A 25,772-nucleotide genomic window follows, 5' to 3' on the forward strand; every position below is an offset into this window, starting at 1 on the left:
TGAATAGAATCCCAGCTGTTATGTCAATAAGGCTAAATGAATTAAAAAACCCGACCACTTCTCCAAAATATTTTTTGTATCTTTAAAAAAACCCTGTCATTTTTATTGATCAAATATTAGGTAGATTCTCTGTCAGCCCTCTATATTCCCTTGGAATATGGTTCATTGAGTTCTGTAAGTAGTGGGGTTGTAAAGTTGCATCTCTAGGCTACTAAACTATTTTAGGACTGCAACTATTCTCTGTCATGCTCTTGTTTTAGGAATAATTAAAGATCAATACCCAAGCTAAAGCCCACTGTGAAAATATTGTAGCATTCTATGGTAATAACTAAAACCACTACTAACATATGACATTGAAGTATTTTGGAATATTATTGTAGAACGCAGTAAGTGTTTGTTAAGAACTATACAGTAAAACAGTAGCACTTTAGTCACTTGGAATCTAAAAGGGCCCCATCATGCTGTGTGGAGTAGCTCATGCCCATGAGTGCCAAACTTAGAGCAGACTGTCAAAAAAGCATGGCAGACACCCCAAACTGGTTCTATGTTTTATAATTAGATTTCACCAACCCAGTAACAGGTGTGAACTCTTCAAGGGCAGTCTTATCATGGAAAAACAGCCCCCTTGGACATTCTAGTCTAACTTGCCACCCCGGCAAGCTGGACTACGTGACAGACACTAAAAGTCACAATAATATTGAGGTTACTCCCAGTCTCAGAGGACAAGTCACTTACCTTAGGCCAATTACACTCAGATCTCAAAGCAGAGACAATGCCTGTAGCCAGTCCTGTAATAAACCAACTAAAGATATATTAACTAAGAAAAGCCAGGAGGTGTTTCTTTTATTTTATTTACAGGTTTAAAACATGAAATGTACACACAAAAATGAATAACAGTTTTAGATGTATAAAGGTAACAAAATTCTATAATAAGCAACTCTAGGTCTCTTGCTTGTGTTTAGAAATCTTTGGCCCTCAGAGTCAAGGCAGCATGAAAGAGACCAAGTGTCTCCCTCTCAGGGATTTTTATCTCCATCCTAGATTCCAAGATGATGGGATTAGTTCATGTGCAGGCCTTCCCTTCCTGGAGGGAGTGAGGAATGCAGTGAACAAGGTCTTTTGATACTACACAATGCCTCATTTGACTTCATTGGGCTGTCCTGTGTGCAAGATGAGCACTTTACTTTAATTAATAATTCTTTTCCTGCTTCAGTTACACAATTACAGAGGTATACAGTGAATACACAGAATATAATTTTATACCATGGGCTACAGAGCTTATTAGTGAGAGCAATACATGCAACATCCTATACTATTCATAAGGTCTCAACACCAAACACTCTCTTTTACCATTAATATCAACTTTAACTACGTCTTCCATTTTTGTATGCAGTGTTGTTTTAGCCACGTCGGTTTGAGGGTCATTAGCAAGACAATGTAGATGAAGTCATATCTTGTATTGGTTCAACTGCTGTTGATGAGAGAGACAAGCTTTCTAGCTACACAGAGCTCTTCTTCAGTGCTGGGAAAGGTACTCCAGAGCGTCTGAGCTAAATACAAGATCTAACAGTTTAGCAATCATCTTGAATGGTCCCTTAGGGTACGTGCACATAGCACTGTTATTTTAAAATAACCGACGTTATTGTGAAATAACAGTCCGCATCTACACTATAAGCACAAAATGTCAAAATGTCAAAATAATGTTGAGCTGGAGAACTTCTTACCCAGACTCCTGTAACTCTCCTGTACAAGGAGTAAGAGAAGTCAGAGGAAGAATGCTCTTTCTCGGACTTCCTGCTGTGTAGACAGCACCAAAAGCCGAAATAAGCTATTTTTCTTAAGCTTCGCAACTGACATAGCTTATTTCACAACTCAATTTGCATAGCTTATTTCAGCTTTAGCTCTGCTGTGTAGACATGCCCCTAGGATACATGCAATGCTAAACTATCTGTTCTTGTATCTAGCAGTGACACTCTGATTACATTTCTCAGACATGAAGCAGAGTTCTGTGTAGCTCGCAAGCTTATCACTCTAACCAACAAGAAATTGGTCCAATAAAATATATTACCACACCCATCTTGTCTCTCTGTTTTAACTATACTAACCTATAGGTAAGCCACACTGGTTTCCATCTATGTGTGTCAGTGTTCAGTGAGGTCTAGGACTTTGCCATTAACTGGCACCTGGTCTGCCAGAGTCACAGGCCCTTTTATCAAATACAGTGCTCTTATGTGAAACAGCTTGTTTGAGTAAAAGATGCATTACTGAACAGTTGCCAAAAATATTCCCTCTAATCTTTTCCATCTATGTGTGGAATAAATGTGTATGTGCACCAAGGCATGTGTGAATGTTCATCATAATAGAAACACAACACCTAGCTGTGGGTGCTCTGCTAATCAGTTGGTCAGCATTTGAATTTCTCCTGAGCAGCTGTACAAGTGCACAGCTTATAGGGAACACTGGTTGCTACTCCTTTTAGGTTACTTACAATAACACCATAAAGTTTAATTGATATCTCTCCAGCAATAAACAAAACAGTTTTACAAAAAGCAGATATATTTTATTATGCTTACCATTGTTTGAGAACACTGTGTGATGCAAGAATATCTGGCTAACAAGAAAAGAAACCCTCAGAAAACAGGAAGGTGCAATTGTTTTAGATTAATTGCAATGTAATTTGCGTTATTTAAGTGCTGTGCAGCAAACTAGTAAAGGAATGTATCAAACATCAATACAAATAAAACTGGATATTTTTCCATTTGCAATTTGTTTCAGAACCAAGCAAGGAATTATGTCTGATAGGCTTCAGAAAGAGATGTTTGATACAATGGAGAAGTGAAGAAGATGAGCCTGCATTGCCCAGTTTAGGTCCGTTAGCAGAAAGAGAATTGTCTATCACCAGAAAGGGCCACCTGGAAGAGTCCTGGCTTCTTGCCAACATCATCCTTTAACAATTTCTTGTCATGGGCTTTCTGTAAAAATGTTCATAGTGGCACAACCTGGAGTGTCGGCAAAGGTCCTACTGGAGGAGCAACATATTCCTCTTCTCTCAGTAACCGCAACAAGATGTTCTTCTTAGTTTTTGGCCAATTATAAATGTGTGTGTTCTGAAGCCAAGTAGGCACATGTTCCTGCAAATGAGAAAAAAATACAAAACCATAACCACATAAAATCCGCTGACTGCATCTCACTTTCTTGCGGAAACCTCCCAGCAGTGCTATTAGACTCTGCCATACAGCCGTGTCACTGTGTCTGCTTGACTATTTCCCACGACATTGAAAATAAATTAGTCACACTTGGATTTTTATTTTATTTTTGAAATAGGTCGAGCCTATGTATTTCTCAGCTGCATAACTCATCATGAAAAACATGGGTATAGCATTTTTATATTAGCATACTACATGCTAACATTTTAATTTACTTTTCACTGATATCAGTAACTATTAGACAAAAGCCTAACTATAGCCATCGCCATAGTATCCAGGAACTATGAATATTTATATAGTGCCACATATTTACATGGTACTTAACAAATGAAGAGTAAACATTTCCCACAGAAGGAAGGAAGGAAGGGAACTGATTATTTAGATCAACAGGTTTGCATATGACTCATGAGAAGTATTAATTAAGTCAATGTACCGACTCAGATTTTTGTTGGAGTTTTTCATCCTAATATTTTGTTTGCCCTCTGATATTATAACATTGTGTAGTGCAGATTGATCCTCCTATGGCCCTTGGTTCTCAGAGAATGTATAGCTAAATATACCAAAACTACTGTGAACTCTCAAATGCTTTTTGAATGTTACATACAGAATAATACTGGCTAACATTCCATTGATATACTATAAAGCAGGGGTTCCCAAACTTTTTGACACGAGGACCAGTAAATCCATTCATGAACTTTTGGAGGACCAGTAATGTTCATTTGCATATTTGCATATTCATTAATCAAATGATGAATATTCAATAAGTTGTTTCTGGTCCTCCCAAAACCCCCAGTGCCAGCTTTAGCAAAGCTTTTGATATGGTCGCCCACAATATTCTTGCCAGCAAGTTAAGGAATATGGATTGGATAAATGGACTGTAAGACAGACAGAAAGCTGGTTAGACCAGGGTTTCCCAAACTTTTTACTTTAGCTGGAACCCTTTTTTTTCCAATACTGCTTTTTGCAGCCCAAAAACATAAACACATAAAAAACAAACTGAGAAAATACCAGACATATAAAATGTCTGGTATTTTCTCATTAGGTAAGTTGTATTATTATTAGATGTATCAGTTTGTAGTTTCGAACTGCCTGGCTGGTAAATGTGCTCAGGCTGCATGAGTGTGTCTACCAGCTAGCCAGTTCGCAACTACTTGAGGGGGAGTGTGTGTGGGGGGGACAATAGAATCCCCAGGCTGGACTAACTCATGCGGGGGGCAAAGGGGGAAGAGGGGCAGCATTCCAAGATCTACATATGGCCAGGTCAGTCCCACTCCCCGCAGGCTGATTCATTCCTCCCGCCTGCTCCCCCCGCTGTGCCACTGGCCAGACCCACTTCCCTCAACCCCCTCCCGGGCAGCCAGGTCCACTTCTCCTCCCAATCTCCCTTGGCCAGCCCCACTGCCTGTATCCAGCCCTCCTTCCAGAGGCCACTTCTTCTCCCCGCCCCCATCTTCCCCAGCCAGCTCCCTGCCCCCAACCTCGCACCCCCCGGCAGCCCTCCTTCCACCGGCTCTCCAATCTCCCCAGCCTGCCCCGATTCCCCCGTCCAGTGCTGCTTCTGGTGGCCAGCTCTCCCCTCCTCCTCGCCCCAGAATCCCCTGGCTCCTGCACCTTCCCTGAGCCCTGCACCCTCCTGGTGCCTCCCCCTTCCCTTACTACCCCTGCCCCCTTTGTCCTCTCTTTCCCTGATACCCACCCCCTCAGCACTCTCTGCCCCATCCCCTCCTGCCCCTCTGTGCCCTCATACATCACTTGCTCCATCCCCACCTCTCTCATGCCCACCCCTTCTTTCAAGCCTTCTTCCAGCACCTCCCCCTCCAGCCCCCAATGCCCTTCCTCTCTCCTCTCCTCTCCCAGCATCACCCTGTCCCCCTCCTGCCCTTTCCCTCATTGTCTGCACTTGGCCCCCTGGCATTTGTCTCTCTCTCCTGCACCCTGTCCTTGATGCCTTCCCCTCCCGAGCCCCTTCTCTTTCCACTTCTCCCCCTCCGCGCAAGCCCGCTGCCGCCGCCTCCTCCTCCTGCTCCTCCTCCTCGCCTCCGCCCAAGCCCGTTCCCTACCTTCTGCCTTCCACATTGCAGGGCCGGAGGCCGCCAGAGCCAGCGTGGCCCTGCCACGTGCCTCCGAAGACTTTTAAAATCTCGGGCCGTGACGTCACGTCAAGCCCGGGCGTGCTCCCCGCCCACGTGCAACGCCGCACATGGGCAGCAGCAGGCGGTGAGGAGGAGCCGCGCATGGCGGGGACGCTCTGAGGGTGGGGTGGGAGGACACGCGGGGGGGGGCCCGCGCCAGGCAGAACCGGGGGAGAGACCCAGCTGGCACTTCCGGGTTCAGGGGCACGGGACCCGAATCGGCCTGAGGCCGGCCCTGCCGGCAGTCACCAGCCATGCTGAGGCCCAGTATTTTTTTCCCGCGGCCCGGTACCAGGCCGCAGCCCATAGTTTGTGAAACGCTGCTATAAAGGTTATATTTGTTCATACTTATAAAGCAAATGAATGAAACATATAGATATCTCGCACTTATCTATTCTCATTTAGCACATGGGATGAAAATTAATAAGTAACTACATTCTCCATTTTGATCCTTTGGCTAGTGATACACAGTGTTCAACATTGTGCAGCTTCATTTAAGGATTTAAATGCTTAATATTTTTACCTAAATCACTAAGGCTCCCACTCTGTTGGCTTAATGCAACAGCTGAATCAGCAGCCAGATCTGAGAGCTGGCAAGATCCAGGTTCCTTGTAGTATTATATGAGTAAAGGCTAGAAAAGCCCACCCAGTCTTTGACTTAAGCTGCTTGTCACAATTCCTTCTCCCTTCAATATTTATTTAGATTCATAGTGAAAACTATCTAGACCAGTTGGCTCCTATTGGCCATTGGTGGTAAACTTTATTCCATAAACAAGCGATTCTCAAATCTTTTCTTATAGGGGACTACTTACTAGGTTCCACACCCAACCTTCCAAATGTGTTGTTACACTTCCAAACATTGTTCCTTATACCTTCTCATGAAATTGCAGTAATACTGTGCTTGATTACATACAAAATTATTATAGTATAAAGGACAGTATAAAGAAAGCAAAATAAAATTAACTTGGTTTAATATGATGAGTGTGGCTGCCTGTTTACATCATCCCAGTTTGCAGCTGTATTATTAATTTCCTCTCTATAGGTGCCATATTTACATATTTTGGTACTCAAACTTCCCCATGCTTCCTGTGCACGCCCACTACTTTATAATCCAGTGTTTCCCAATTTTATTTGGCCATGGAACTCTTTTCAGCTTTTCAGAATTTCAAGGAACCCCTAGGTTTGTCAAGCAAAAAAATTTGAGGCCCCATCCTCTCTGTTCCCCTCCCTCCAACACTTGCTATCCCCAGCCCTTATACACTCTCACTGGGTTGAGAGAGGAGGTGTGGGCTCTGGGGTGGGAATGAGGGATTTGGGTGTGGGAAGGGGTGAGAAGTGCAAGCTCTGGGAGGGAATTTGGATGAAGGCAAAGGGGCTGCTGGCTCGGGGAGGGGGCTCCAGGCTGGCGAGTGTTGGGCTCAAGTGGAAGGTTGGGGTGCCGAGCAAGTCACAGGCTTGTGGATGTGAGGGTGCGGGAGTTTGAGTTGTATATGTGAGGGGCTCAGGGCAAGGAGGCTGAGAGTATGATGGGCTCAGGACACAGATTTGCGATGTGTGGATGTCGGAGGAGTATTGTGGCAGAAGACTGAGGATGTGGGAATGTGGGAGTTTGGGGATGTAAGAGGCTCAGGACAGGGGATTCCAGGGTATGATAGGCTCAGATTTGGGGTCAGGTGGTGCAGGAGTGTTATGATGCTGCAGTGAGATGGGGATTTGGCCCCAATTGGGGGCATGTTGTCCAGGCTTCATTTTTAAATAAAATATTATGTCAAACTCAAAGACTACGACTACGTTCTTTTGCGCAAGAACTCTTTTATGGAAAAGTTCTCGTGCAAAAACTCTTCCAGAAGAGAGCGTCTACACTGGCATGTGCATTTGAGCAAGTGATGTGCTTTTGCGCAAGAGCATCCATGCTAGTGTAGATGCTCTCTTGCGCAAGAAAGCTCTGATGGCCATTTTAACCATAGGGCTTTCTTGCGCAAGAAATTCATGTTGCCTGTCTACACTGGCCTCTTGCGCAAGAACAGCTGCGCAAGAGGGCTTATTCCTGAGCGGGAGTATCATAGTTCTTGCGCCAGAAGCCCTGATTTCATACATTAGAACATCAGTGTTCTTGCTCAAGAACTCACGGCCAGTGTAGACAGGCAGCAAGTTTTGGCGCAAAAGCAGCTGCTTTTGCGCAAGATCGCAGCAATGTAAACAGCCAAAAGGTTTTAGAATTGTCTTTATTTATGAGAGGTGTGGGGAACCTGTTTTGAGTTCAGGGTCACTGACCTACAGAAAAGTCAGTTGGTGCCACACAAATGAGATGCAAAAAAACCCCTCCAAAACCCCCAAGCCTTACTAATGTGATCCCAACTGTGCTGGTGGGGGCAGGGGACAGGGTGCTAGTGGGTGCTGGGGCCGGGGAGAGGGTGCTGCTGGGTGGCAGGATGCTGGGGTCAGGGACATGGTCCTGCTGGGCACTGGAGTGGGTGGCAGGGTGCTGGGACAAGGAACAGGGTGCTGCTGGGTGCTAGGATAGGTGGAGGGTGCTGGGATGAGGAACAGGGTGCAGCTGGGTGCTAGGATGGGTGGCAGAGTGCTAGGGCCAGGGCCAGGTTTCTAGGGTGGCCATCCTGCAGCACCTCTGGGTTCCAGGAAGTGTGCAACTGCACTTCCCCTCCCCAAACAGCTGACGTGCGCACTTCCTGAACAGCAGGGGCTGTTGAACTCCAGCAACTTACTTCCATGATGCCGTCCTGCGGGGTGGGGGAGCGTGCGGGGAGTCCCAGGGCAGAAAGCACTGCCTGCACAGTTGGAGCTGTGCAGACCCAGGTCTCCTGGCTCCCCCCCCCCCCACCATGCAGAAAGGCTGCAGAACTAAGTTACCGGGTGCCACAGCCCCAGCTGTTCAGGCAGCGAACGCTGGCTCCTTTGGGGAGGGGAAGTGCCTCCCTCCCTGCTTTGGGTCATGTGGGGGCACCCCTGTCTGGCACCCCCATAGTGTGCCAGCTGGGAGCAACTGTTCCCCTCTGCCCCCACCTCACTATGTCTCTGTGTTGCCAGGGAGGAAGAGGAAACAAATGTGCTGCTTTTTTAAGAAGCTGGCTCTCTCTTTTAGAGGGGGCAGGGGACTGCTGGCTCCTTGTGAAACCCCTACTGTTGCTTCACGGAACCCCAGGATTCCACGGAACACCAACTGGGAAACACTGCTATAATCTATTCAGGCCAATTTATAGTTTGGTTCTTTCCTACAGTACGTTTGCTATTCATACAATTGTAGCGTTATTAGCAAATGTTATGAATATTGATCTTACCTCAGAGAAACATGAAATAAAGACTACAGTCACACAGGCTGTAGAGATGGAATTACTGTAGTTTAATTGATAAATGCACCACTGGGGGGGGGGGGGAGGGGAAGTGAAGCCTCTGGCCAGAGTGGAGTCCCTGACCGTCAGGAAAAAATGGAGCCAAGCCAGGGGAAAAGTGGAGTCCTCTCCCTCAATCCCATGGTATGACAAATTCTTTGGTTTGGGACCAGTCAACTCCTGAGACTGCTGGACCAGTGAGCTTCAAGCTGTACCTATTTAGAACTTGGAAAGGACAACGTGAGGGAGGTAAGAATTGCGTGGAGGAAAGATTTTGATTAGATCTTATTTCCTACTGTGACAAGGGCCCCTGTTATCCAGGCTACTGCTGGGGCCAGCCTCTCGCTCTCAACCTTAGGGATTGGGATTTGCAGCAGGTCTCTGTGGTAGGGAGCCCAGCCTCACCTCCTGGGACTCCTCCCCCAACTGTTTCTGTATTAATGCTGGTATGAATCGCTCTCTAACCTTTGGCTCGCTGTCTCTCCTCCCATCCTCTCACTGTCCTCCCCAGCTTCCCACTGCCGAGGCTTTTTAACAGCCTTCAGCTAGCCAGCAGGGGAGTCAGCTGGCCCCAATCTGCCTAAGCCAGCTCCCTCCCAGCTGCATCTAATTGTCCTGCAGCCCTCTGCTTCTATTTACACGTCTTTTACCCTTTTTGGGCTGCCTTCCCCTTCCCCCCCTCCCCCCCCCCCCCGCAGTAGCTCTCTGGCCTGACCCTGCCACACTATTTTCAAATACATCTTCAAAAATTAACAGTGAGGACTTGCAATGAAGGTCTTGTAAAACCTTTTAGTTTGTCTGACTGGCCCACCATAGCTCATATGATGACCTTCTGCACTAAGGTGAGCAAACATGGCCTTCGGGCTGCATCCAGCCCATCAGACCTTTTAATGTTAGTCTCAAGTGCCTGCCAGGGAGTGGAGTCATGGGCTTGCTCCGCTCCACACATGCCCTTGCTCCATGTAGCTCTGAGAAGCAGTGACCTCCAGCTTCTATGTGTAGGGGCAGCGAGGGGGTTCTGCATGCTGCCTCTGCCCCAAGTGCTGGTTCTGCAGCTCCTATTGGCTAGGAACCATGGTCAATAGGAGTGACAGAAGTGGTACCTCTGGACAGGGCAGTGTGCAGAGCTGCCTGGCCACACTTCCACATAGGAGCCAGAAGGGGGGACTGCATTGTTGCTCCTGGAAGCTGCTTGAGGGAAACACTGCATGGAGCTTACACCCTTGAAACCTCTCTCCCTTGCATTTCAACTCCCTGCCCCAGCCCTGAGCACCTTCCTGCACCCAACCCCCTCCAAACCAGCCAGAGGCACCCTCCTGCACCCCAAGTCCCTCATCTTCAGCCTCACCCCAGAGCCTGCACTTCTTGCTGGAACACTTCCCCGCCCCCTTGCACTCCACCCCCCTGCCTTGATCCCTCTTCTGCTCTCTGAACCCCTTGGTACTGGTCCAGAGCATCCTCCTGCTCCCCAAACTCCTCATCCCCACCCCAGAGTCCATACTCTAGCTGGAGCCTCACCCTTCCTGCATGCCAACTCCCTGCCCCAGCCCTGATCCTCCTGCCACCTTCTGAACCCCTATTCTGGCCCCATCCCAGAACCTACACTCCCAGCTAGAGTCCTCACCTCCTCCCACACCCCAACCCCCAGTTTTATGAGCATTCATGGCCCTCCATACAATTTCCATACTGAAATGTGGCCCTAAGGTCAAAAGGTTTGCCTATCTCTTTATTTTTACTTTCTTAAAATATTTGGGAAAACTTAAAAAACAATGAATAGTCTAGCAGCACCTTAAAGACTAACAAAACATGTAGATGGTATCATGAGCTTTCGTGGGTACAACCCACTTCTTCAGATGAAACCCATGAAAGCTCAGGATACCATCTAGCGCTATGTCTACACTGGCGGGTTCTTGTGCAAGAAGTCTTGCACAAGAAAATGTCCACACTGCCATGTGCAAGCTGTGCTTTTGTGCAAGAGCTCCCATGGCAGTGTGGACTCTCTTTTGCGCAAGAAAGCTCTGATGGCCATTTTAGTCATAGGGCTTTCTTGCACAAGAAATCCCTGCCAAGCGTCCACACTGCCATCTTGCGCAAGAGCTCCTGCACAAGAGGGCTTACACCTGTTAAAAAAAGAGTGTAGCTCTTGCGCAAGGAAACCTCTCTTACCACGCAGTACTGTAAATTTCCTTGCACAAGAGCAGGCGGGCAGTGTGGATGCTCTGCAGATTCTTGTGCAAGAACGGCTGTACTTGTGCAAGAAGCCGTGAGTGTAGACATAGCCTACATATTTTGTTAGTCTTTAAGGTGCTGCTAGACTATTTGTTGTTTTTAAAATTTTTCCAGTTACAGACTAACTTGGCTACCTGTCTGAAGCTTTTAAAATATTTGAATAATATCAGTTCACCATAATCAGAAATTTTTCCCATCAAATCCATCAGCATTATCTCTGGGTAAACCGGTAAAATAATAAGGTATAAATATAAGAATCTTTCTTGCTAGATAATTTAATAGACTCTGAGATAATTTATTTTACTGCTCAGGAGAATTTGTTTCTGTTTTAGTTATTACTATTCTCAGTACCGACAGAGCAAGAAGCAATGGTCTCAAGCTGCAGTGTGGGAAATCTAGGTTGGATATGAGGAAAAAACCTATTTCAATTGGAGAGTGGTGAAGCACTTGAATGGGAGGTGGAACTATTTCACCTAGGGTGTGTCTAGACTACATGCCTCCTTCGACGGAGGCATGTAGATTAGCCAGATCGGAAGAGGGAAATGAAGCCGCGATTAAAATAATCGCGGCTTCATTTAAATTTAAATGGCTGCCCCGATCTGCCGATCAGCTGTTTGTCGGCAGATCGGGGCAGTCTGGACGCGACGCGCCGACAAAGAAGCCTTTCTTCATCGGCACAGGTAAACCTGGTTTCACGAGGCTTACCTGTGCCGATGAAGAAAGGCTTCTTTGTCGGCGCATCGCGTCCAGACTGCCCCGATCTGCCGACAAACAGCTGATCGGCAGATCGGGGCAGCCATTTAAATTTAAATGAAGCCGCGATTATTTTAATCGCGGCTTCATTTCCCTCTTCCGATCTGGCTAATCTACATGCCTCCGTCGAAGGAGGCATGTAGTCTAGACACACCCCTAGAGAGGTGGTGGAATCTCCATCCTTAGAGATTTTGAAGGACAGGCTTGACAAAGCTGTGGCTGGAATGATTTTGTTGGTGTTGGTTCTGTTTTGAGCAGGGGGTTGGACTAGATCACCTCCTGAGGTCTCTCCCAAACCCTAATCTTCTATGATTTGATGGATTATACTTATTAACACCTGTATCATGTTAACATACTGATTTTTACTATGATATAGGTTTTATTTGTACATACAAATATGAACAATTTGAGTAAAATGCTGCTCAGGAAATTATTAGCAAGTTGTATTAAGCACCAAGAAAGTGAATCTTTTTATTCCATTTTGCACATTGACCAAAAAAAAAAAAAAATCAATCTGATTAATTATGTAACAATTTGTTTTTACCTTCTTAGCATTTGGGAAGAGCACAGGAATGAATCTAAAGTTCATGCTTCCTTGTTGGATGAACTCAATCTGCATCTAAAACAGAATAACTTTGACATTTAATTGAAAAGATTGTTACATGTTATTTTTTTAGTACATGTCCAAATTCCTACATATACAGAACTTTCACTGCTTATTCAAACTAGTCTTCTGTTACGATATTGACTTCTGGCTAATCAACTTCACTTCTAATTACATTAGGCACTGTTTGTGTGGCATATTTATATGACAGGTCTCTATACAGAAATAAGAGACACGGGGAAGGATTCTTCAAAGCTTTATTTCCTATTTGCCAGTTATTCAGAATTAAATAATTGTATTTTTCAGTTGCACCGAGTAATTCTGTCAAATAAATCAAGAATTGTTTAAGCAATTGGTAAGGAATGCAGTTCAGTTTACAAAGTAGTGAAAACATTAATTTCAATATCTGCACTATTTAGGTCATTCTGTGTCCTAGCTAGGATGCTAACTAAAGTTCTGTAACATGTAGACTCAGGTTTAATCTGACTTAGGTTCTGATGCAAATGGTGAGAACTAGAAGGGTATGTCTACACTACGGGCCAAGATCAAATTAAGATACACAATTTCAGCTACATTAATTGTGTAGCTGAAATCAAAGTACCTTAACTCAACTTTTGGCGCTGTCCACACTGCAAGAAGTTGAAGGGAGTGAATACTCCCTTCGATTTCCCTTACTCCTCATGGAAGCAGGACTACCGGGATTGACGGGAGTGCCCCCTCAGTTCTAATTAGCTGTCTTAACTAATTCAAACTCTAGAAGATCAACAGTGGCACCTTCAATCTTCTCTGTAGTGTAGACATACCCAAAGTGTTGCCAAGGTAAAGGGCTTAGCTTTCAAATGGGAGACAGGTTACCTTTGTATTAGCTTATTCTGCCTGATCTGTATAGAGCTCTGGAGAGAACTGTTTTGAGAAGTTTAAATAGGAGGTTTGTTGTGGCAATGTGAGGCCTATAAGGTTACCACATGAAATAGGCAGGAGTTCTGAGAAGGGAGGAAGAAAGAACAGGAAAGAACACCAGGGTAAATTTCCTCTCCTGCCTGCCCTGTGCTTAGTTTAACAATCCCATGTCCCAGTCACCTGCCTGACAGAGCCCTCAGCCAGCAGGGTGAATTACAGGGAGAAAAATAAGGCAACATATATCAGATCATGCTGAGGGGCATTGGAGATCATATAACGGGTTAAGACAGGGGTAGGCAATAATTTTTGATGGGGGGATCACTCCAAGAATTTGGAAAGAGGTTGAGGGCTGCACTTTTCCATTATATTAATGGAAAAGGTAAGGGGTCTGGGATGGAGGATAGCTGCAGAAAGGAGCTTGGGGTAAGAGAGGGAATTTGCGTGAAGGAAGTGGTTGTGACTTGGGGCAATGGACTCGGGTGCAAGGGTTGGATTGTGACCTTGGGCAGGGGATTGGGGTACAGGAGGGAGTGCAGGGGATTGAGGTGCACAAGTCTGGATTATGAACTAGAGCAGGAGGGGACTGTGATCTATGGCATGGGATTGGGGTGCCAGATCTGGGAAACGTTGTGGGTGCAGGAAGATGGCAGAGGATTTGGGTATGTGGAGTAGGGGGGCTGAAGTAGGGGGCAGAGGGTTGGGGGAGGGAGGGACTAGGGTGCCAGAGGCCAGGAGACTTACCAGCCAGCAGCCCAGCACTTTCCTGAAGCAGCCTCCCTGCCTGCCCCGTTCCCGTATAGGTATCAGCCATGTGCTCTGTGAATAACTATGAGCCCCAGAAGGAAGGGGGCGTGGTGCTTCTTAGCCATCTGTTATTGAAACAGGCAGTCCCAGGGTACATCTACACTACCACCCTAGTTCAAACAAGGGTGGTTAATGTAGTCATTCGAAGTTGCAAATGAAGCCCAGGATTTAAATATCCCGGGCTTCATTTGCATCTTGCCGGGCGCCGCCATTTTAAAATCCCCATTAGTGCGGACTCCGTGCCCGCGGCTACACGCGGCACGGAGTAGGTAGTTCGAATTAGGCTAATTTGAACTACCGTTACTCCTCGTTCAAACTAGGTAGAATTAGAAACTACCTACTCCATGCTGCGTGTAGCCGCGGGCACGGAGTCCGCACTAACGGGGATTTTAAAATGGCGGCGCCCGGCAAGATGCAAATGAAGCCCGGGATATTTAAATCCCGGCCTTCATTTGCAACTTCGAATGACTACATTAGCCACCCTAGTTCAAACTAGGGTGGTAGTGTAGACATACCTCTATTGACTAGTTTCTGGCCAAAAACTGGCCAACTGGATTGTGCTGGAGGCAGGTGTGGCTCCTAAAGCCTTCCCTCCAGGCTCTCAGATTTTGAAGCAAAACTGCCCAGCAGCCGCATTTCTGAGCAGCGTGTGGGTGGGGCAAGGCAAGCAGAGAGCCTGCCTGGGGCTCCCCATAGTGTCCACAGGCCAGATCCAATGGCTTGGTGGGCTGGATCCATCCCGTGGCCCGTATTTTGCCCAGGCCTGGTTTAAGATGATGAACTAGAGCATAAAAAAATCCTGTTTCATAAAATCACAGAGAATAGGGAAGAATAAGGTGGCACATAGTTAATCTTGAACTCAAACTGCATTTCCTAGCCAATAATATGGACTGCAGGATACTGATTAGAAGGGAGGCATTAATGTGAGTACCACAGAGAACATGCATTTGGAGAAAGATTTGCCTTTAAGAGAAGAAGAGATGAAACAGATTTCTTTTAAAATGGCAAACGCGTGTGCTCCTTACCATCCTGTGGATGTATTTAGTATGTAAGCCATGCTCATCCCTGTCCAGCTGGGATTCAGCCCCTTCAACATCCTGCTTGTATTTTGGACTGATTGCTATGATTATCATCACCGTCTTCTGTTAGGGAGAAAAGCACTCATATGAGATTGTGAAATGCATCGTGTTTGGTAGAGGCCGCTTGGAAAACTGCCAGCTAGTATTTTAAGTGCTCTTGATGTTCTTGGCAAATATCAGAGCATCTCATTCATTATGGCAAGTGAAATACTGTGAAACTCATCCACACCCTCTCCTCGCTCTTTCTTGTTATTGCTACTTCTTACATATAAAATACCTAAATGTCAGTGGATAAGATCAAGAGATAATAGTGTTGACCAATTTACAATAGAAACCATCTTAATAAAAAGTAATGTATGTGTAATACAGTTAGGCCCAGACATTCAAAAGTGCACATGCTATTACAGTTGTCAGTGGGCTCCATGCCTGGGACCTTCGGCACCAAAAGCACAATCCTGTCACCTACCTCAAAAGTTTCTTTAACTGTGAGAAAGTAGAATACTGTATTGTTGTGGGGCCAGGTACTACAAGGAGTCATGGTAACTTGCACTGGAGCAACATAGCACATAATCGACTTTACACAAGCCTGGCTGCCAGATGTGTGTGCACGTCACGGATTGGCATGTACCTATGCACACACATGTGCTCACCCCCGTATTGCTTGCATATGCTTCTGAAAATGTGAGTCTGACTTCAAGGATGTCAAAGCACTCTGAAAGCACTAATTAATTAAACTTCCCAACAGCCCTGGTAGGCAGATAAACATTGCGAACTCCATTTTATGGATGAGAAAGTTGAGGTACAGAGAGGCTAATTGTCTTGATCGAGGCCACATAGTGAGTCAGATAGGCTATGTCTACACTACCAGGTTACTTCAAAATAAAAACTCTTGAAATAACTACAGGCAGTCCCCAGGTTACATGGATCCGACTTACATCAGATCCCTACTTACAAACGGGGTGAGGCAACCCTGAACTAGCTGCTTCCCCCCAGCAGACCAGGGAGACGCGAAGCTAGCGCCCCCCCCCCCCCCCCCCGCAGACCAGGGAGACGCAGAGTGGCTTTTCTCAGCAGACACCTCAGCTTGAGAATAAAGGACTGAGGGAAGTGAGGTGTGGGAGAATAAAACTGAGCTCTGGAGAAATGTTTGGCTAGAGTTTCCCCTACCATATGTACCAGTTCCGACTTACATACAAATTCAACTTAAGAACAAACCTACAGTCCCTATCTTGTACGTAACCCGGGGACTGCCTGTATTTCGAATAGCACATCCAAACTACAAATCCCCATTGAACTAGCACAGGACTATATGGAAATAGCATGTCCACACTCATTGGAAGTTGAATCACATTTAAAGCCCCCCAGAAGCACTCTGGGCAGGGCATCAGGACAGCAGTCATTTCCTGAAGCTGATACATGAGACTATCTGAGCCTTGTGCTTAAAGGGGCTCCCCTCTACAGTCATGTCTCAGACTCGCCTCCATTGCCTACCTCCTTGAGGGACAGCAAACTCTCACTGCACCCTCTAGTAGCCCTTGCGGATGCCACAACACTTCCAACATGGAGCCAGACCTGATGAAAAACAGTCCCTGGCTCTTAGACCTGCTGCTGCAACTCCTGGTGCAATGTATGAAGGCTGCAGGAGGACTACCAGCCCAGAATGGGCAACCTCCTCACACAGGCCCAGGTGCTTTTCATGCACCACATTTCCCCCTGCACATTGTGCATTGCTGCTTCTGGTGTCGGGAGATCGGTATGGACTGATGGGAGCTGATCGTCATGGAGCAGTGGGATGACCAGCAGTGGCTCCAGAACATCTGCATGTGAAAGGGCACCTTCCTGGAGCTATGCGAGTGGCTCGTCCCTGCCCTCAGGTGACAGGACACTCACATGAGACCCACCATCCCTCTCTGAGAAGGTGGGGCTCCCTAGGGAAGTGGGGGAATCTCCCTCCCTGGAGGTTTTTCAGTCCCGTTTTCACAAAGCCCTGCCGGGGATGGGGTAGTTGGGGTTGGTCCTCCTGTGGGAAGGAGCTTGGGCTTGGAGAAGTCCTGAGGGCTCTGGCAACCATGTGATTCAATGATTCTATCATACTAGAGGTGGTGAAGGCCATCAACATCATGCTGCTGAACAGGGTCATCACCCTGGGAATGTGGGCTCCATCATCACTGGCTTTGCCACCATGGGCTTCCCCAACTGTGTGTGTATGGGGGAGTGAATTGACAGCATCCACATCCCCATCCAGGCCCTAACCACCGTGCCTCCATCAATAGGAAGGGGTACTTTTCAGTGGTGCTGCAAACCCTCTGGGACCACCAGGGCTGGTTCACTGACATTAACGTTGGGTGTCGGGGAACATGCATGATGCCCGCATGTTTAGGAATTCCAGCCTGTTCCAGAAGATGCACGCCGGCACTTTTTTCCATCACCACATCAGCAGGGTCAGGAAGGTGGACATGCCCATCTGCATCATGGGTGACACAGGCTACCCCTTGCTCCCTGGCTAATGAAGCCCTACACGGGCAGCCTGGACCTCACCAAAGAACACTTTTATGCCAGACTCACTAGGTGTTGCATCATGGTGGAAGGCACCTTCGGCCACCTCAAGGAGAGGTTCCAATGTCTCCTCACCCACCTGGATCTTGGTGAGCGGAACATCCCCTAGCTGGTGGTGGCCTGCTGTGTCCTCCACAACCTCTGTGAGAACAAAGGGGAGATGCTCCTGCCAGAGTGGGGGACAGAGGCTGAGTGGCTTGCAGGGGCTTTGGAGCAGCCATGCATGTTTGCTATCTGGCAAGCCCATCGGGGTACTGGGAAAGTTTCACCCAAGGCCAGTTGTGACACTCCCCCAGACATCCCCACAAGGGACCTCTGATAGCCTGTGTTTGCCTTTCCTCCCACACCCTTCACTTCTCCTGCTCTCCCTTCCCCCCTCCCCGCCCTTCCCCAGCAGACCAAATAAAGAAGACTTTTTTGTTTGACACAATAAACTCTTGTTATTTTTATTTAGGGAATATATAACTGGGGAGAGATTGGTGAAAGAACCTGGGAGGGGGAAGAGGAAGGAGTGGGGAGGATGGGCTCAGGGTTGGGGCTGGGTAGGTCTTGCCTCGGGTGTGTCGGGACCAGTGCTTTTTTGGTTAAAAAAAAAGGTGCTGATGGGGAAAAGGTGTGGGTACCCCAGGGGAAAAGTTGTTGAGCTCTGACTGGACGTGCCAGTACCGCATGTAGAGGTGCCGGTACTGCATACCGGGCAGTACCATCACAAAAAAAGCACTGGTTGGGATGCGTTGACTGCCTGAGAGATCCCACTGCCTCATGTGTGCAACCTTCAGTGGCCCAGGAGGTGGGGGGCAGAGGAGAAACCTGGGTGGTGGGGGGTAAGGGCAGGTGTGGAGGGATTTGGAAGGGAGTGGATGCTGGGGGGTGGGATGCTGGACTGCTCAGTGGTGGCAAGTAGGCGCTCGACAGCATTGGTGTATGCAGTGCACGTCACCTCATGCTGCTGGGACAGCTGCTCCTGGTCAGCATGGCACCCCTGGTGCTCCTCCTCAAAGTTCCTGTTCAAGTAACGGAGGCACTCTAGGTGTTCCCTCGCCAGGTCGTCCTGGAGTTGCCTCCGCCTGCAGCTCCCACAGGGTCATGCTGATGGCATGGGAGGTGGTGGACTCATTGCCTGGTCCAGCTGTGAAGAAAAGCAAGAAGGGCAGCCATCCCAGAAGACACTGTGCATGAAGCCTACCCCTAATATCTGAGCCAACACTAAAGGTCTCAGGTCAGACAATGGTGATGTATTTTGAGAAAGGCCATCTTTACTTACACAGTGGGCACTTTCCTGCAGGTGCACAGACGTCCCAGAGGAGTCTTGCTACCCCCACATCCCAAGGACAAGCAGGCATTGGACGGTGTTGACTATGCCAGGAGCCTGTGGGTTGGAGCGGGGGATGGGGTGACAGCTTCCCTTTGTGTCTTCCACATGCTGGGTCTGGTAGTGGTGGCATCCCACAGAGAGAGAACTTCTATCCCTGTCAGCTGGAGGAGAGGTAGGGTGTTGGGGGAGGTGTGTGTGAGCAGCAGAGGCCACTTTCTGGAGAGAGTGCTGCTGCTGTCCCCTAATCTTTCTCTCCCCAGTAGGCTCCCCTGCAGGGGATAAGTGTCCTCCACTTCACCATGCTTGACCAGGAGTGGATGCTGCCTCGAGAGTGCGGGCATAAGACTGTTGCATGTGCTGCACTGTTGAGTGTGTCTTGGTAGCTATTGGTGGGAAGGTGTCCCACCACGAGTCCGAAGTAAAGCAGGCCTGTCCAGGGACCTTGTGAGAAGAAGCAACAGGTTCCTGTGTGGCAGCCTCATGGGGCGATCTGCTCCAGACTGGCATTCTATGTGCTCCTACGTGCACTGGCTGTTGTGTGATCCACAGGCCGAGAAATCCAAGCGAGGAATGCACAGCCCTTTGCAGCCCACCGCCTGCCCCAGCATGTAGATAGCGAAAGGTAGAGAACTCTCCTGATGTGCTTTCCCCAGCCTCGTCTAAGCCCTGGGAGATATCCTGGGAGGAGGGGATCAGCTCCAGGGTGATGACCACTTCTTGGCTGGTGGGCATTGTGTCTAGGCTGGCCTGCTCCTCCTCCTCCTTTTCATCTTGGTCCACAGCCCCACCCTCTTGGAGTCTGAGGATGGGTGTATCCAGACCAGAGTCCACAACGAGGTGGGAGGGATTGACTCCCCCTCCTCCCAGGATGCCATCCAGCTGGGAGTAGAAGCAGCAGGTTTGGGGTGCTACTCCAGATTGGTAACTTTGTTCCCTGGACTTGGTGTAGGCCTAGCGCAGTTCTTTAATTTTCATGCACACCTGGTCGAGTGTGCGAGTGTGGCCCTTCTGAGTCAAGCTAGTGGCCATCTGGCTGTATGTGTCAGCATTCCTGCGCCTGGTATGGAGATCCTGGAGATTAGACACCTCACCCCAGACCTCTATGAGATCCAGTATCTCCGCACTAGTCCACGATGGTGCCCTCTTCTGCCCCTGGCCAGGGGCTTCAGAGGTGGCTGCCAGTATGCTTGCAGCTGTGGATTGCTCAGAAGGAGTGCTGGGGTCTTCCATGGCAGCAGGGAAGGCTGTGAAGGGTCCTGCTGTGTGTCACTGTGCAAGCAGGACCTGTGTTTTGCCACAAGCTCTTTCCCTTCTGCCTGCAGCTTTAAAGCCTGCAGGGGAAGGGAATCTATGAATTTTTGAGGGGGGTGGACAGTGTAGCCATCAGGGCAGCTGTAAGAAGCCCCAGAGGCCAATTATTTCAAAATAATCACAGCTGCGCTGTCTATACTCACCCTATTTTGAAATAGCAGTTTCAAAATGGGCATTATTCCTCTTGAACTGAGGGTTTATTATTTTGAAATAAGAGGCCCATTTTTTCAAAATAGTTCAAAATGCGCTTGCGGCATGGATGCTCACCCTGCTATTTCGAAATAAATCTGTAGTGCAGACATGCCCTTAGATACCCTGTGAAAGAAGGAACGAATCCAAGGAATCCAGTGCATGAAGCTATATACCACATGATTAATTCAGAGCTTTCTATTCTGTCAGTGAGTACTCAGAATGCCCATGAAGTTCAGAGGAAGCTGTGCATGTTGAGGACTCTCAAGATCAGTCCCATACACATTGTTGCTTTGTTGTCTTTGCATTCAAGGAAACTGCATTTTTCAGAAAAATACAAAGCCGTCAGACTGAGCCTTCACTTTGCCTCCTAGGATAATATTGTGTCAAGTATCAGAGGGGTAGCCGTGTTAGTCTGAATCTGCAAAAGCGGCAAGGAGTCCTGTGGCACCTTATAGACTAAATGCAGTGTAGGAGCATAAGCTTTCGTGGGCAAAGACCCACTTTGCATGCATCTGACGAAGTGGGTCTTTGCCCACGAAAGCGTATGCTCCTACACTGCAGTTAGTCTATAAGGTGCCACAGGACTCCTCGCCGCTTTTTTAGGATAATATTGTGTTCAGGGGCGGCCCGTGAGCTTAGGCAGACTTGGCGATCGCCTAGGGTGCCACCAGCCCGGGGTGCCTGATGATGATGTCATGGGGCGTCTGGGTGCCTGATGATTACATCACGGTCATTGACGGCCGTGCAGGCGGGGGCACCAATCGCGCCTTCTGCCTGGGGCGCCAGCTGCCACAGCCGGCCTCGGACCACTCCCGATTGTATTTCTAACTTACATTTATATAGCACATTTATCCACAAAATGCCTCAGATGCACAAAGTGCTTTACATGCACAGTAATACTCTAGCTGTATGTGGGGAACAGGATCACTACATTCACCACTGAAACGCAACTGCCATTGGGATGAAGCACAGGAATTGCTGTCACCACGCTTAGGAAAGGATGTGAGGAACAACATGTCCAACTGAAACTTCAGGCAGAACTTAACTGCCAGAATAGGAATTTGGCTGAGATGCCACGATTGACACCCCAGCTTTTAGAGAAAGAGCTTTGGGATGTTTAACAAGCACAAGGGATCGAGATCTTGGTTTTATGTTTCATAACATGCCTCTTTGACTTGTTTTAGTCTAGAGCAGGCTGAGGCTACAATCATTTTTTTGTCTTTTAAACCACAAATCCTAAATTAAGTCATTGATCTATGTTTAGTCTATCAATGGAAAATAAATCATAGGCTATGGGAGATTTAATGTTACCTAAAGGTAGATAAAAGCAAATCAGGACAAAAAAAAAAAACTTCATGCAAATATCGAGTTAGCTATCTGTGAAGTGGACCTATTGTTCAAACACGCTGCATCATATTTCACATTCTTCTGTCGAAGCAATACTGCACCAAATTCCTCCCTGGTTGGGGACAACAAGAGCATAGGCAGGGAGTGCCTATTGAGAGCCTGGAGCAGGAAAGTTGGAAAGGATCTTGGGGGAGGAGGGTTGGCCCGCTGGCAGCAGGTAGGTAGATAAGAGATCAAATCAATCAGCCTTGTGGAGAGGTAGAATGTAATACCAGACCTCGGGGATAGATAATGAGAAAACTTGTGATGTGGGGAGAGGCAGAGATGGATGGAAAACTTGGTAGAGGGTATTGTGGGCAAGGAGAATGGAGAAAAGATAAACAAATTTACTCATGTTCACTCCACTGTTTAATGAAGACAAACTCATTCTCATAGCTGTATGTTCAGTGTAGGTGTGTATGTAACCCACACATCTTCTGGGTGTGACATACAGTCCCATCCAGTGGCACTGAGGCCACATGCAGAGAGAGTAATGAGTCTGTTCTACAGCATTAGCTGAGCGCCAGCTGCTTTTAGCACATGTGATACAGCAGGCCTGGGCAAAATATGGCCCACGGGCCGAATCCGTCCCACCAAGCTCCATATGTGACCGGGGAGGCAGCGAGGATCCCCAGGCAGGCTCCCCAACAGCCCTGCAGCCCTGAGTGCCATGCAGAAGTGCGGCTGCAGGGCTCTATTTCTGTTTTAAAACTAGAGGGGAGGGGAGAAGTTTTAGGAGCTGCCCCACACCCACCACATTCCTATTGGCCGATTTCCGGCAGACCCCAGCCAATGGGAGCTGCTGGTTAGAATAACAGGCAGCTAAGAAAAATCACACCCCCTCTCGTGGGTTCAGTTATTCATGAAGCACATGGCAAGGCAGGTAGGCTGGCTGGCCGGGAAACATTTTAAGCTCTGCAGGCAAGCAGGCTAGTTTGGCAGCTGGCAAGTAAGTCTCTTGGCCACAGCCTGCTTCTGGCATCCCAGCCTTTTCCTGCCCCAACTCTCTGCCCCCCCCACTCAACATACTTAAACCCTCTATCCCCCTCTTATACCCATACCACCTTCCAGATCTGGCTAGGATTGTCAGATGGTTTCAACAAAAATACCGGACACACTTGACATTACATCACAATCTACTTTACATCTTATTTAGAAAATACCGGACATTTATATTTTCTCAATTTTGTTTCTTGAACAGAAAGCTCAAATACTGGACTGTCCAGTTCAAAACTGGAGACCTGGCAACCCTACATCTGGCACCCCAATCTCCTGCCCCAGGTCACAATACCCTCCTACCCTACATCACACCCCAAATCCCTGCACTCCAGTCTCCTGCCCTAGATCACAATCGCCTGCTTCATCCAAACTCCCTCCCAGACTCCAGTCACCCTCCTGCACCCCAGTCCCTTACCTCAAGCTCTCTTCTGCACCCAACCTCCATCCCAGACCCCGCATCTCCATTAATATCATGGAAGAGTGCAGCCCTCGACCACTTTCCAAAATCTTGGAGTGGCCCCAAAAATTATTGCCCACCCATGCTTTAAGAGAATGAAGGGACTCCTATATGGCATCACCTAACACCTGTTTTCCCTTGAAGGGAAGATCCTTGATGGTATATTGTACCCACAATAGTACTCTGTACCTACAGTTGAAGTCTGGAACAAATGAAATGTACATTAAGTTCATGTCTGATCTCTAAGGATTCAGATCGGTGCTGTGTTTGAAAAATCACATTGAGAATGTCCTGACAGCGCTAATTTATAGCTGTTTCTGCAGTTGTTTTACCTTCCCTTCTCTTCAGAACCTGATCAGTAATACACACTTGCCTGAGTGGCTTGCCTTACTCCCAGTGCTAGCTAATAGGACTGAGTGAAAAATCTTGTTCCTTGTATGTTCTTTAGAAGCACTTAACTGACTCCTGGGAGAATTAAGAACCAAGCAATATAGAAGGTCATCCCTTTGTCCCTCCTGCTGCTATCACTAGACCATGTTTTACCAACTTCTGAGTTTTTATTAAGTTTTTCAATATTTGGTGGTTTCCTGAAGCCCCACCTTCTGAAGTCCTGTGATTTATGTGAGAATCTCAGCTTTTTAAAAACAATGTTAAGGTTTTTGTCCTTGAGGTAATGTAGAAAAGCTTAACATGTAAATTCCAGAGGCTCAGAAACCAAACAACAAATAAAAAGAATCCATATTTTTTTTAGAATATCACAAGGGGATGGAGTGGCCCTAACAATGCCTTGACCACTTTCCAAAATCTTGGAGTGCCCCACCCCCATGGTACAGGCTCATGTTCTAAGTTCCAAAGGTCCCAGGTTCAATTCTGCCTGTCTGTGTTATACTTGCACCTCACATTTTGGTTCTGGTCCCTCACTACTAGTATTAATCTTAAAAATTTTCCTTGTGTCATCTCTGTGGGAAAATATCTAGGCAATATCAGAATGTTGTTACATACATCACCTAGGTAGCGTTCCATCCATTTAATGATATCAATGCCTCGTACTGTGTCTTCAAATATATCAATCTGTAAGAGATGAAGAGTTTGAGATTATTCCTTCCCTACCCTCGGTAGGCCCGGAGGGTTGTGAAAATGTTTGAGGGACAGGAGAGTTTCCTGCAATATTTGTAAAAAAGTTTACCAAACAAATTTTCAAGTCAAATACTGCCCTGAAAGAGTCAGAGTCTAAAGTGTTCACTGTTCCTAGCTAAAAGATAAATTAGCATTTACATAACAAAATCATTGCCCCAGAATGAAGCTTCACACAAAATTGATGACACTATCTAAAAGTATTGAAAGTTTTAATTATATGTCTGAGAACATTCCCGAAGTGCCTTCTCTGTTCCTCCACTCCTGTGGCTTCTGAATCTTCTATTTACAGCCCTTCTCCCAACCCTTCAAAATCAAACACACAAAACATTCTCGCATCCAAAACCCAAAACAAAACAAACTGTGTCATTATTTCCCTATGGGTACATCTAGACTACAAGCCTCTTTCTAAAGAGAGCATCTAGACTGCAACTTCTTCTTTCGAAAAAGTGAGCCGTTTTTTTTGAAAGAGAGCACCCAGGCAGTCTGGATGCTCTGTTTCGAAAAAGCCCTGTTTGCATTCAAGAATGCCTTTTTTCAAAAGAACACTTTCAAAAAAGGCATTTTTCCTCATGAAATGAGAAGTACCACCATCAGAAAAAAAGCCACATTCTTTCGATTTAATTTCAAAACAACGCAGCTGTAGTCTAGACACAAGTGAAGTTTTTTTGAAAAAAGGCACTTTTTTTTTCGAATAAAACCCTGAAGTCTAGACACATCCTATCACTGCAAAAGGACACATGAATTTATGTCCAAAACTATTTATTAGTAAAGATCCACAACTTCCTTCCTGCAAAGTATCTGATCTTGGCTCCACACTGCCCTGATTTTTCATCCAAAAATTAGCCAGGGTCTTGCTATTAGAAGTTCCAATCCAGGCTATAAAGAGTGCTGAGTGGGAGGAGGCTTTGTAGTAATGAATATGATCAGCCTCAATCAGCTCTCTGCCAGGTTTGTAAACTCCATAAATTGACAGTCTATGAAGTTGGCTACTGAAGTACATTTTAACATTTCCAACGGTTTTGGTAGACAAGCCATGTGGTTGTCTCCCAAGACTCTGTTTTTCTCTTCTTTAAAAATAGTAAGAGAGAAAATATTTGGGTACCTGCTTTGATGCCTTTTTTCTCAATTTGTTACTATGTCTCCAGAGGTGATATCAACAGGCTTTGTACGGAATGGTCACATTTAGAATCAAACTCTCATAAACAAGGATCGCTTGAGCCTCTGGAGAAAAGCTTTGATTCAACAAAGCAAATAAGTACATGCTTATCTTCCATTAAGTCTTATGAAGCCTAAAGTTAACCATGTGCTTAAGTACTTTCCTGAATAGGGGTCAATGAGGGGAGGTGGGAAAATCAGAAAGCT

The 25,772-nt window shown here is 46.9% G+C and overlaps 1 protein-coding gene across 5 annotated transcripts in view; it reads right to left on the reverse strand.

Annotated features, from left to right (window-relative positions):
* Nucleotides 1-833: 833 nt before the first annotated feature.
* The window catches only part of TRAF3IP2 (TRAF3 interacting protein 2), a 55,006-nt gene continuing 30,067 nt past the window's right edge, over nt 834-25,772 (reverse strand). For 3 of the 5 annotated variants that reach the window (XM_075923983.1, XM_006123213.4, XM_075923984.1), the window contains 4 exons: nt 24,276-24,344; nt 15,004-15,120; nt 12,215-12,289; nt 834-3,131 (listed from right to left, as the gene is read on the reverse strand). In XM_075923983.1, coding sequence (XP_075780098.1) covers nt 2,985-3,131; nt 12,215-12,289; nt 15,004-15,120; nt 24,276-24,344 — 408 coding nt within the window. In that variant the 3' untranslated portion in view covers nt 834-2,984. Of the gene's footprint in view, nt 3,132-12,214; nt 12,290-15,003; nt 15,121-18,553; nt 20,879-21,000; nt 22,056-24,275; nt 24,345-25,772 lie in introns of those variants that run through there. The other 2 variants (XM_075923986.1, XM_006123214.4) reach the window with 2 other exon arrangements.

Source organism: Pelodiscus sinensis, chromosome 3, assembly GCF_049634645.1.
Source record: "Pelodiscus sinensis isolate JC-2024 chromosome 3, ASM4963464v1, whole genome shotgun sequence".
Classification (NCBI taxonomy): Eukaryota; Metazoa; Chordata; order Testudines; family Trionychidae; genus Pelodiscus; species Pelodiscus sinensis.